The 12,534-nt window shown below is 39.1% G+C and overlaps 3 protein-coding genes across 9 annotated transcripts in view; 2 read left to right on the top strand and 1 right to left on the bottom strand.

Moving 5' to 3' along the window:
* The first annotated feature begins 798 nt into the window (after positions 1-798).
* On the top strand, positions 799-4,631 carry LOC104826828 (transcription factor GAMYB-like). Of its 3 annotated transcripts, none has more exons than XM_010559737.2 (5): positions 799-858; positions 1,292-1,350; positions 2,185-2,615; positions 2,745-3,759; positions 3,992-4,631. In XM_010559737.2, exons 3-5 carry the CDS (start codon positions 2,253-2,255, stop codon positions 4,321-4,323), a joined length of 1,710 nt encoding a protein of 569 aa, XP_010558039.1. In that variant the 5' UTR covers positions 799-858; positions 1,292-1,350; positions 2,185-2,252; the 3' UTR covers positions 4,324-4,631. The 3 variants fall into 3 exon arrangements, with proteins under 3 accessions (XP_010558039.1, XP_010558040.1, XP_010558042.1); XM_010559738.1 differs by lacking the exon at positions 799-858 and adding an exon at positions 865-1,124; XM_010559740.1 differs by lacking the exon at positions 799-858 and having other exon boundaries at positions 865-1,350; positions 2,745-3,726.
* Positions 4,632-5,598: 967 nt separating this feature from the next.
* LOC104826826 (dnaJ homolog subfamily C member 2-like) lies at positions 5,599-9,055 on the bottom strand. 4 transcript variants are annotated; one of them, XM_010559735.2, is made up of 2 exons: positions 8,860-9,055; positions 5,599-7,833 (listed from the first exon to the last, which is right to left on the bottom strand). In XM_010559735.2, the coding sequence occupies exon 2, from the start codon at positions 7,772-7,774 to the stop codon at positions 5,828-5,830; it is 1,947 nt and encodes a 648-aa protein (XP_010558037.1). In that variant the 5' UTR covers positions 7,775-7,833; positions 8,860-9,055; the 3' UTR covers positions 5,599-5,827. The 4 variants fall into 4 exon arrangements, with proteins under 4 accessions (XP_010558037.1, XP_010558035.1, XP_010558036.1 ...); XM_010559733.2 differs by having other exon boundaries at positions 5,599-7,830; XM_010559734.2 differs by having other exon boundaries at positions 8,864-9,055.
* Positions 9,056-10,099: 1,044 nt separating this feature from the next.
* The window catches only part of LOC104826824 (exportin-7-like), a 9,908-nt gene continuing 7,473 nt past the window's right edge, over positions 10,100-12,534 (top strand). For both annotated transcript variants that reach the window (XM_010559730.2, XM_010559727.2), the window contains exons 1-6: positions 10,100-10,329; positions 10,763-11,020; positions 11,126-11,286; positions 11,454-11,519; positions 11,983-12,100; positions 12,488-12,512. In XM_010559730.2, the coding sequence (XP_010558032.1) occupies positions 10,780-11,020; positions 11,126-11,286; positions 11,454-11,519; positions 11,983-12,100; positions 12,488-12,512 (611 nt within the window). In that variant the 5' untranslated portion in view covers positions 10,100-10,329; positions 10,763-10,779. The remainder of the gene's footprint in view (positions 10,330-10,762; positions 11,021-11,125; positions 11,287-11,453; positions 11,520-11,982; positions 12,101-12,487; positions 12,513-12,534) is intronic.

The following is a 12,534-nucleotide window of genomic DNA, read 5'->3' as shown; positions in this document are numbered from 1 at the left end:
GTTTTCAATATAACCAAATTAAGATACTTTATTGTCATGTTGTTATTAATCTTTCAATAACATTTTTTTTATATATTCAACCGGGATAAACATTCAATATGATACAACTATATTTCTCCACTTTTTATTCTATGGAAAAGGATTTCAAATCAATAATCCACACACACACACACATATATATATATATATATATATATATGTGTGTGTGTGTGTGTTTCTCTTTTGTTGGCAAAGAAGAAAAAAGCTTTCATTCCAAACTTATTTTAATGGCAAATTAAATTGATAAATGAAGCATAAATGCTATTTATTATCTAATGGGTTGACTTGCTAAGAACCATTAGATCAATAAATGCTAATGACATTTTCTTTATTGATTCTTTTGAACATTAAATGCGGTTTATAACCCTACCAAAAGCCGTTTCAAGCATTTGAAAATAAAAAAACACATCAAATCAAACTCATTATTTTGTTGTCTTAAACAAAAGTTCATTGGTTAAAAATTCGTACACATCATTAATGGCATAGATGTGGAAGAAAGCATTAATTGTTTAAATGAATATGAATTTTTTTTTGTTTTTTAGTGATTATTTCGCTTCCTTGTATAAAAAGGAACCAAAATAAATCCCAAAAAATATGTTAATAATAATATGTCTAAATAGAGATATATTCAAATAAAAAAATAAACAGATAAAAAGTATAATCCATATATGATTTTTGTAAAATAGACTTTTTTTTTAAATAAAAAATGTGTTCGAAGTGAAAAGAGAAGTATAAAAATAGACACTTGGGAAAAGCATTTCTTAAAATTTCCTTCATCTCCACTCTATGTTCAGCAACCCAAGCTCGGTTCAAAGCTTGGTACTTTCCTCTCTCCCTCTCTCTCTCTCTCTCTCTCTCTCTCTCTCCGTTCTCGTCTCTTTCTCTTACATGCAGATTCTCTGAGAGAAGATCGGAGATTCTCCGCTCAATCTCCTTCTTCGAGATGTTGTTGCGGAATGTCCTTGCGTTTGCTAGGTTTCGAATCCATTGGCGTGGATCTCTGATGTCCATGTTCTATTTCCAGTGTCTTCAGGATCCGTGTCGGGCTTGAGATTTCGAGCTAAATTATTGTTTCGAAATCTATGGTTTGTGTTATTCCAATGCTTAATCGGGGGATTTTCTTCGCTCGTTTCCATCTCTTCAGTTGAATTTGAACTCTGACTTACCCGGATTTAGTTTCAACGATACAATCGTAGATCTTGTTTTGCGATCGATTAATCCTCTTAAGTTTGTCTTTGTCGATTCTCTTCAGGTGCCTATTTCCAGCTTTTGACCGCTTCTCTTTTGCATTTACATCGGCTAGGAGTTCAGGTACCTCTCCGATGCTGTTCAACTCTTTTGAATCTTTGTGATTGCAGATGTTTACTATTTCATCAGTGATTCTGGTCAGATTTGAACTTAAGGTTCGTGTTGGAGATAGGAATTTGAAGTCTCAAAATTATCCGATTAGGGTATCTGATCGTAGCTTTGCGGGTGCCAGATTTGTTCGCGGGGTTAGAATTTCTGTGGTAGTATCCTGTTGATCGGAAATAGCCTAAGCAATTACGATTCATCATTAGCTGTGAAACTCAAAAGCTATTTTAGGAAATATGAGGAAATTGTAATAACTTGCTGAGTTCTTTATTGTGAGATGGATTTCTCATATACACAAGAACGACTTAAGATGCTTTTAATGCTTGGTTAACTGAGAATCCAAAAGCTACGTTAGGAAATAGGACCAGGAGATTCTTGTGAATCGCTGATTTCTTGATTGAAAGATGGTTCTCATATTCGAGAACTACTCCTGATGATTCTCTTTCTTTGCCGGATTTTGATTTCCGTAAAGAAATTCTCTTCCAGATGGAAATGTGTATTAGCTGGTTCTTCAAAGAGTTCCTTGACATGTTGGGTTATTCGGTCTGTAATTCCTTGGATGTTGTCTTGTTTTATTCACAAGTTATATGGCCATCACTAGATTATGAACTTGTGTTTGCAAGGTTTTTTTTTTCATTTTTCTCCTCTCCTAGTTCATTATTTCAGTCTTTGTGTGATAAAGACACGATGCTCTTCATAGTGTTAACTGGTGTTTGGCTGTGATATGAACGAGTTTGCAGTGTCTACTGTTAATTTTCTTGACTTTGTTTTCTCTTTTTGTTCCCTGTTTAGGTGGGAGCTTGTCGTCTAAATGGTTGTCAAAATGCTGGCTGTTGTTGTTTTGGTTTAACTAAAGAGAGATGAGTCACACAACGGATGAGAGTGACGATGGTATGTACTCTAACCATCATAATGAGGCATCAGGTGCTGATATTGGCAGCGGCTGCAGAAGTAGATGGGATGGAACTGTTCTGAAGAAAGGGCCATGGACCACAGCAGAAGATGCGATTCTAATTGATTACGTCAAGAAGCATGGTGAAGGTAACTGGAATGCTGTGCAGAAATACACAGGCCTGTCCCGCTGTGGGAAAAGCTGCCGCCTAAGGTGGGCTAACCATCTGAGGCCAAACTTGAAGAAAGGAGCTTTTAGCGAAGAAGAAGAACAGCTCATCATTGAACTGCATGCCAGGATGGGAAATAAATGGGCACGTATGGCTGCACATGTAAGTATCTGTTCATGAAGCCCTGTCACTCGGTTGGCAGTTCTATGATTAAAGTTTTGCCAAAAGTAATATATATAGGATGCTTGTTATGAGCCTCTAGGGTGATTTCTGATATCATCTGTTTTCCAGTTGCCTGGTCGAACAGATAATGAGATAAAGAACTATTGGAACACTCGTATCAAGAGGCGACAACGAGCTGGATTGCCGCTTTATCCTCCTGAAATGCATGTTGAAGCATTGCAGTGGAATCAAGAGTACACAAAGACAGAGATTATAGGACCAGCTAAAAGACATCAAGATTTCTTACAGGTCGGGAACTGTGAGCCTAATGTCTTATTTGACAGTCTTAAGGTTGTCACCGGGATGGTACCTAGTGCTTTGGACATATCAGATATCCCTTCGTGCAATATACTTGGAAATGGTGCAAGTTCTTCTCAATATAAAAGCTTCATTCCACCGTTAATGCAGTCACCAAAGCGAGAATCGAGATCTCTGTTTTCTGGGTACTGCAGTAACATAAAGGATGAGTTTCTGTCGCCTGAAGAATTCCAGAGTAGTGCTCAACAAAAGATTTCCAAGTCTCTCGGTTTCTCGTTTCCTCGTGATGCTGATCCTCCCGATGGAAATCAACACTACCCCGATGTGATTAATGGTAGCCATACCCTTATGGATGCCATATTTCCTACTTCTTCTAAGCCCTCATTGGGGACAGTGAAGTCGGAGCTCCCTTCATTCCAATATCCAGAAACTAATTTTGATCAGTGGAATGCACCGTCAACTCTGCATTCAGATCTCCTCGAATCTGTTGATGCTTATATTCAGTCGCCACCTCCGATGGGAAGAACAGAGACTGATTGTTATGATTCCTGCAATACTGGCCTGCTAGATACTGTTCTTCACGAGGCCAAGATCAGAACTGGTGCCAAGAATGGTTCTTTTTCATCTGAAAAGAGTTTCAGTTCGATCACTTCTCCCGATATCGCGGCAGAGGGCATTACCCACAATGATCCAGAAACCAAATATAAGGAATTCGAGGGTACTACCCTCGAGCCCCTGGCTAATTCCAAGATTCCGATGTCCATGCAACTCGATGCTGGTGGAAGTTCATCAGGTGAGTCACCATCACCTACCAATAGCTTTGCCTGTAAGTGAATTCTACTTTATCTCCTGCTTTGGGTATTTACGTTTCTACGTGGTTCTTGGAAATTGGAATCTGTTTGGCAGTCTTGAGAATTCATACTCTTGCATCACATTATTATTTTGTTTTCCTCGTTTCTCTTCTACAAGATTCATACATCTGTAAGGATGATCATATTGATGGATGCGGATTTTTATGATATTGGATCAAGAATTCACCTGAAACGGTAACTTGGCAGGGGACAACGTAAAGATGGAACAATGGGATCGGATTTGGATGCCCGAGAGAGAAACCAACGAAAAAACTCCGCTCTTGGACATAACTCGCCCCGACGTTTTACTCGCTTCAAGCTGGCTGGACCACGGTCTCGGTCTCGGACTTGCGAAAGAGACAACTATGTCCGATGCCCTCGTGGCTCTCCTCGGCAATGAGTTTGGGAACGAGTATATGCACATAGCCGTTGGGACTTCGTCATCTTCATCATCATCGTCATCGGGTCAAGCCCAAGCTGTCGGGTTTTGCCCGTGGAGCAACATGCCTCCGGTTTGTCAAATGACCGAATTACCCTGACCAGTCCTTCGGCCATTCGATTGTGGTTTGGTTCGTTCTCAGAGTTCAGTATTGTGCCCGTCTTGTTAGAGTTTTGTTCTTGGGCCTTCAAATCGGACCGACGTTTTCTTTTTTCTTGCCGTGTAATTCAATATAACCATATATGCCCCCATTTCATCTCAGAATGACCTAATTTCATACATGTATTAGCTCATTCGATTGATGATCTCCATCGAAAGGGCTATAAGGATTTCAGTGTCCATTCAATCCATTGAACGGGCTAGATGTTTTTTTTTGAAGCTGTGGGCGAATTGGATTCGGTTTGGTTTGTTTTGGCTTCTGCTTTGGTTGACCGGTTTGGTTTGGTTTGGATTCCGTTTTGAGTTATATGGTATGATTAGTTTTGGATACTTGGGGGTTTAGTTATTTGGTTAAATTTGGATTTGGTTACTATTCCATGAGTTCATCTACAAAAATCAAATGTCTTTCCTAAAATTGTGTTTGTATGGATCCGGTACCGGGGAATTTAGGGTAAATTAGTCTTTCTTTATGATGTCTCTAATAGAAGTTCGCACAGGTCGAATATCTAAGATTTTAGATATCCGATCCCGAATCCGAGTATCTCGAATTTTCGACTCGAATTCGTGCCGTCATTGACGGTGGATATCCGAGTACACCGTAGATATTCTAAATATTCGGATATCGGTGGATAATATATACGATGGATGGTGAAAATTGATTACTAAGAGGTGAGATAGAGTAGAGATGGTAAAGAGGAAGGCAAAGGAGAGAGACGTACCTCAAATCCAGAGCGCAGTGAGGCCGAGGTGAAGCGAGACGAGACATGACATAACTGAGGCCAAGAGAGGCAGAGAAGGCGCGCATACGTAAACATTAAATCTTAGTTTTTAATGTTTTCTTAATTACGAAATCTTTCAATTTATTACCAAATATAATTTCATCCTAAAATTGTATTCAAGTATAATGACAAAATTGTTGATATAAATACAAAATATAGATAATTTCAAAATATATATAATTATATATAATACACATGGATATTCTAGAATGTCTTTTTTTGAATATTAAAATCCAAATACATCTCAACTCAACGATTCGACCTTGTCATCGTTGTTGTCCGAATACCCACTATTTTTACCCATCCCTCCCTCACCTTTTTGTTTTTTGGTGAACGTTACCGGTTACTCACAAACCGACAGTAAAAAAGTACAATGCTAAATTTGGTTCAGACCGGTTTTACCTGAATGGAGAAGGCCATAAAGAATACGCGCAAAATAAATTCGAGAAAAGAAAAAAAAAATATCCATAAGAATAGACTGTTGTGTGTCCAAGCACTCTACATAGCGACACCAAAGTATAGTAGAATAGCACCCAAAAAAAAAAAATCAAAATAATCAGTTCTTGTCATAAAGTGACAATGCCTGTAATGAGGAACGTACTCTTAACCTTTCTCTCTTTGAGCAAAAATTTGATGAGCCGCAAAGAATGTTGTATACTTAAACACTTAAGTTGCAGTTTTCTTGTTCCTTATGATCTCCTTCAGCTCTGCGAACTTCTTCTTGCATTGATTCACTGTCTTCCCTGGAACAGCGGCCGCAACTCTCTCCCACCTCTGGCTCGTCTCTTTCGGGAACGTCTTCAGAGCTTGAACCAGAGCTCGTTCTTGCACTGCCGACCATCCATCTGGGTCCGAACCCACCACGGCTGCTGCTTCAGTGTTGTTGTCTGAGCTCTGAGTGTTCGAGTTGTTATCTGATGACTCTTCTTGGGTTGTGTCTTCACTGGTTGAGGTTGGTTTAGATTCTCCGAGCTCCTCGCGGGTGGAGAGGGGGGATGCGATTGTTGCTGCGGGTTTCCTCTTCTCCAGGAAAGAATCGAATGCTTTAGCAGAATCGGGTTTTTGGAGAAGCACGGTTTTGGTTGCCTTTAGGATCTCCTCAACTGATCTTCCTGTACCGATGTATTCTGATATGACCTCCCACCTTCGAGATGTTCCCTTAGGATATTTCACCATTCCCTTTCTCAACAAGTCCACCTCTTCTTTGCTCCAAGGTTTCTCTTTCTTCGGCGAGCTTCCTTTACCATTAACCTCTGCATGACCGTTCTGCTGCAAGGTTTTCCCGTTATCTTGTTTCTTCGATCCCGTTTCATCGTTGTTTTTACCGCAGCACACATCTCTCAGCACTTTTGCTAAATCCAATCCTTCCTTCTTGTCCATCTTATCGCATAGATCCCTTAGCCGCTCGGTGTTAAGTGTCATGCATAGATTCTCCACATCTTCCTCAGAGATGTCGAGTAAATGCTGGGTCACAAGGGGGGCCGAGAGAGTTCTAAGTCGGGTACGTTCCTTACGCAAGAGCTTCTTCTCTTTCTCCTTTGCCCGTTTTTGCTGTTGAGCAGCTTCTGCCGCCCGCTTTTCTTCTTCCTCTTTTCGTCGTTTCTCCTCTTCAGCAGCCCTGGCAGCTTCTTCCTCTTGCAGCTTCTTGGCCAGAAGCTTTGCTTCCTTCTTCCTCTGCTTTTCCGCTCTCTCTTCCTCCTTTCTTCTCACTATTCTCGGGTCTCTCTTATACGCATTGTCAACGAGAGTACGGATACGTGCATATTCCTCCTTTCTTGCCTTCTCAGTGAGCTTCGCGTTCTGCCTCTCCATCCACCTCCGATCATCACGGGATTCCGCTTGTTCAATATCATACTCGTCTGCATGAGGAAATTCCCTCCAACTCTTGAAGCCATACCAAAAATTGTAGAAGTTATCAGCGTCCTTCATTGACGCAGTGTCATCGCCCAAATCTGGTATAGGCTGGTTAACTGACCACCTTGCATTCCTTTTAAAAGCCGGACCAAACACCTTGAAGAAGTCTTGTGGGGCACAGTCCATAGGGATTTCGTCGTCAAATTCATCAGTAGAGTCATAAATTCTTCTCCTTATAGGGTCAATCAACACCTCGTAAGCTTCTTGAATTAGCTTGAAGCGGGATTCAATCTCATCCTTCTTAGCTTGTTTTGCTTCTTCTGTCTCCTCGGCTAGAAGGAGAGAAGCGAGCTTGTCAGGGTGATGCCTCAGAGCAGCTTCACGGTAGCTTTTTCTAATCTGATCCTCTGTTGCAAGATATCTCAAATGGCTCAAACCCAACAATGCATAGTGATCTTCTTGTTGCTTACCAGACTTCTTCTTCCCTTTGGTAGCGTTGTTATAAGAATCATATGATGGGATATAAGCACTGTCTTTATCATTTGTGACCTTCTTATTATTACCCTCATTTTCTGTGGCTTCCTCCTCCAAACAACCAAGAAGTTTGAGAGCGGCAGAATGGAAGGCATGACCAGCAGGTTCAAGTTTTAAAGCCTTAACAGGAAGACAATTGGAAGAAGCATAGAGCGGCTGTCCATCCACAAGCTCCTTGGAGTATGCAATAAGCTTAACAGCAGAGCTGAGTTCCAACCTCTGCATGATGGAAAAATGTTTTGAAGCTACGAATCACCGTACTCCAGTACCCGGATTAATTCCTGCTTTAAACATCAAAGATTACAGCACAATAAGTACTCCAGTAGATAAAAATTACAAAGATGGGCACCCGATTATAAACGCTAAACTTGCAGCACTCATAGAAAAAGGAAACCCAAAACTTATCTATCAGCAAAACATACGACTCCATAAGAGTTATGCAACCAACACATCATATCAAACGCACAGAATGATGCAGTTTCAGAGGGTGAAAAAAGAAATTAGATAACCCAAGAATAAATGGATTGGATTTTTTTTTCTGTGGAGCAGATTTAAGTGGACTGCAAAAGTTATTAATCCAAAACTACGTCCTGGCTGATTTTGAGGTAATGACCCCAAAAGTACATCCATAAAACGAAAAGGGAATGAAACGTGCAAAAATACTTATAAAATAATCTGAGATTCGAATGTTGCCCACTAAGAGAAGGTTTTAAGAAACTGAAGAGCCTACATGCATAAAGGGCACAAGATACAAACTTCAGATTGAATTGGGTACGAGATCAGAGGATCAGCTACAAGAGTTCGGACTGAGTAAAGCTTAAGCACATCATCTTCAGATCCTGAATACATCATTCCAATCTCAAGAAACTTGAAGGAAAGGAACTTAATAAATTATCATTTACCTAAATCCAGGGACTAGTTAGTATCATGCCATGCCGCATGAACAACAGCACCAAGCAAGGAAACACAGATAACAGCGTCATGAAACCAGATAATCCACAAGATCTATATTGCTTTCATCTCAGCCAATGTTTTCCCAAGGCATAACTCAGAAATCTAACACAACCAGGCGCGTGAAACAAAATCGATTCCCCAAATCTCAAAATCATTAATGCATGCCGAAAACAACCTACGAACCCTAGAAACCATTGCTAAAACTAAAGCTCTCGTACATATTTATCATCGAATACGGACCTCGTGAGAAAAGAAACCCAGATTTCGTCATCCCCGCTACTTCACGAATCATCGGGTAAAAAAAATCATCATCAACAACTAGAACACAACAAGGATCGAAGAGCAAATTTTCTTACTCACAGATTGAGCTCGCAGTCGTTCCGATTCGTTGGTCGGAGTTTCTCCAGCAAGAATCGCCTCCTAATTACCGCCAGAACCACGGCGGTAGAGAGACAAGACGAAGACGAGAACTACGGTTTGGTCTGTAGGTTGACAAGACGGCGCCAGACTTATAGTGAAAAGGGAAGGGGAAAGAGAGTTTGAGCAGAGGAAGAGTCTCTGTCGATTATAACCCGTTTGGTTGCACATTTAACTGTGTTCCCCATAGGGTTTTCTTTGTATAATTTTTTCATTTACTGTGGGCCAATTATATAAGTGAATTGGGCTCAGGCCCATACACACTCCTTAAAAAATATTAAAATAATATACTTACGAAAAAATTGCAATAAAAATCCAAAAATTAAATCTATATTTTATTTTTCATTATTTTCTCTTCCGTATTTAAATAATCAAACTGTTTAAAATTTTAAAAACACTATAGTTTTGATTAATTAGAATTTATTTAAAAAAGCTAAAATTGTATGGTTTTGTTTATTTTGCAAAGTATGAATATTAAAATTAAACATTTTAAAAATTGAGAATTATAACAAGAATTTTAAAATTGAGGTATAAGAGAATGTATTTTCAAAGTATAAATCACAACTCTTACCCCCTAATACACACTTTCTCCATTGAAGCTATTCAAGAGAATGCATTTTCTCCTTGATGAAGATGAAATGGTGTTAGGCAGATTTTAACAATGTCAAAAGTGTTTCCTATCAAATTCATTATAGTTTGAATTTGGATTTTCACATTTCTTTTTGGTAATTTTATCTTCATTCAATAATACAAAAGATGTTATGAAAATTTCGAAGCATAATAAAATATCATTTAAAGGTATATATATACACACATTTTTGTTTTATAAGTGATAGTTAGTTATATATAATGAATAAATAATTGAATATAAACCTTACAAGTTATTAATGGTATTTGATGATATCGTACATAGTTTTTGCACCTCTGAATAAATATATGTTTACTTTGAACAAATCCTTGCAAAACCAAATTATTCCAATTTCAATTTGAATTGTTTAAAAACAATTGCACGGGTTAAGAGAAAAAAGTTCATGAGAAAAAAAAAATGAAAACGTATGAAAGTGAGCCACGTAGCAAATGCACCATTAGAATTCTACAACCGAGCACAGGAGAATATCTATCGGCAGTCATCGCAGCGACCATTCCACCGGTATAAAATGAAGGTGCGAGCCCTTGACCTCCACACAACAACATAGACGCAGCGAAGCCTCGGCCCCGACACAATTCAACATCCACACCAGCAGAATCTACAGCTTCGGTCCGTTCGTGTTCTTCTTCGTCGTCGTCACTTCTCGTTTCGCTTCTCTCTCTAAAACTAATCTACGGGAGGAATATCGATTCTACCGGAAAAGGGCGATTGTTGATCGGAGAAGGCGACGTTTCACGGCGATCGGCCGTTTCCTACTTGTGTACTTTCTCTCTCTTTTATGTTGTATGAGATCGAACTGACCTTTGTCGGTAGCTTGGTCTGCGTTGTTCTTCGTCGAGTGATAACCGCACCTTTTCCTTGTTAATGAAGTTACTATCAATGTTTGAATTCCTATATCATGCTTGGTAATTGGAGTATCTGGTGTTGATTTCCTCTTGTTTTTTATTTTTCTCCTCGAACCCAATCGGAATGGATGCGCTGTTGGGTCTTGAATCCAGTTCTAGAGCATTTGATTGGAGAGTATGTGGGTTCTTGGGGGAAATGCGGCTGTAATAATTTATTGTTACTCCGTTGTCATTGTGGAACAATCTATGGGTCACGATATACTGTCTAGGAAATCTGGGTTCTTTTGAAATTTCTCGATAATATTTGTATTGCCTTTTGTATCTATGGTTTTCTACTTTTCCCCTCAGATTGTACTTCGTTACCGATGGAGAGTTTGGCGCAGTTGGAAGCCTTGTGCGAGAGATTGTACAATTCGCAGGATTCTGTGGAGAGGGCTCAAGCTGAAAACAGTCTAAGATGCTTTTCCATGAATACAGATTATATATCCCAATGTCAATACATTCTTGACAATTCATCAAAACCTTATTCGTTAATGCTTGCTAGCTCAAGTTTGTTGAAGCAAGTGACAGATCATACCCTTGCTCTACAGCTTCGTCTTGATATCAGTATACCTCTTTACATAGTATTCCTGATAATGCTACTCATAAGTATCTATTTCTTGCCCGTATGATCTTCTTACTTGTTTCTGGTTCTCTTTTGGTCGTGTTTAGGGGCTTATATAGTGAACTATCTGGCCACGAGAGGAACAGAGTTGCAGTCATTTGTGATTGCTTCTCTCGTTCAACTACTATGTCGGCTAACAAAGTTTGGATGGTTTGATGATGATAAATTCAGGGATGTTGTTAACGAATCGACAAACTTTTTGAACCAGGTGGTGTATCTTTCTGCTGAAACATTATGTCTTCTCTGTGCTTCTATGGTTTCTGGATGCTTTCTGGACCAATTTTCAGGATACTCATATCTTGTAAACAAAACTTGTTGATGATATTTTAGATTAGGAGTTCTGAAAGCTTTCTGTATATGTTGCTTATTGAACAGGCTTCCTCAGATCACTATGCAATTGGCTTGAGAATTTTGGATCAACTTGTGCAAGAGATGAACCAGGTCAGTGACACACTGTGGTTGAACTGTCACCATGAGGTGATGTGATGGCTTCAAATAAATTTTACCTTCTGTGTGAGGTTTGAATTTAACATGGTCTGCCGTAGCTTTAGATTGTTGCACTTTTTTTTTTCTCTCTGTTCTAGAGTGCCATTGTCCCGAATGAAAGTGTCTTGTGGTATTGAAATAGGTTTTCAGTTTACACCCCTTCTTAATTAATGCATTTAACTACAAGTTTATTTTTGTTGTATCGTTTCTTAAAGATGTAAGATGGTGGGTATGTTAGACTTATCAGAGAATTGTAGTCATATTCAGTTGCATTGTCGGGGAGTAAGTTTTGGTTTATCACAGGAAATACTGTCAAATGAGAGTATACATTTTAGCTTTGTTTTGCTATTGGTCTGTTAGCATTTTTTTAATTTATTATTGTCCTTGAAATGCTTATTGACTTGTGCTCAATCCTTAGCCTAATCCAGGGCTTCCTTCTACACATCATCGGAGGGTCGCAAGCAACTTCAGAGACCAATCCTTGTTGCAAATATACCGAATAGCTTTGACAGCATTGAATTATCTGAAAAACGATGGTAAAGTATTATACTTAATTTATATTGCATCATTTTATTTAACTGTTTCTCTTTGTGCACATGTGACTGATGAATGCATATATTTTACTTTTAGCCATTCTGAGAAGGTTTTCTTTGTCTAAATCATATAGATTCTTCAGTTTTTTCCTTGTCAAGTGTTACAGATTCTGTCGTGATCAACATGCGTGGTAAATTCGAAAGCCTATGCTCACTAAACATCATTGAGCTGTGTGTTGACTCAGTTCCTAAATAAATGGAATGTTTTAGTAAAACCCTGAAGTATGCTGAGACCCTATAGATGTATATCTGTTTGGTTTTGTTTGTACTTGGGAATTTGTTTTTGATGCTTGCTTGTTATCTGATGGTTTGGAGGTTATCTTTTAGCAGCTGCTGGTCGTTTGCAAGAATTGGCTCTTTCCCGTGCCCTTCGGTGT

This window comes from Tarenaya hassleriana, unplaced genomic scaffold, assembly GCF_000463585.1.
Source record: "Tarenaya hassleriana unplaced genomic scaffold, ASM46358v1 Cleome5, whole genome shotgun sequence".
Classification (NCBI taxonomy): Eukaryota; Viridiplantae; Streptophyta; class Magnoliopsida; order Brassicales; family Cleomaceae; genus Tarenaya; species Tarenaya hassleriana.
This window is presented reverse-complemented; position numbering and strand designations above follow the sequence as displayed.

Bases quoted from the DNA above. Each gene is read 5' to 3' on its own strand.
- LOC104826826 (XM_010559735.2), bottom strand. From the start codon at position 7,774: ATGCAGAGGTTGGAACTCAGCTCTGCTGTTAAGCTTATTGCATACTCC.
- LOC104826828 (XM_010559737.2), top strand. From the start codon at position 2,253: ATGAGTCACACAACGGATGAGAGTGACGATGGTATGTACTCTAACCAT. The intron at 2,616-2,744 runs GTAAGTATCTGT...TCTGTTTTCCAG, and splicing joins GGGCACGTATGGCTGCACAT to TTGCCTGGTCGAACAGATAA. The intron at 3,760-3,991 runs GTAAGTGAATTC...GTAACTTGGCAG, and splicing joins ACCTACCAATAGCTTTGCCT to GGGACAACGTAAAGATGGAA.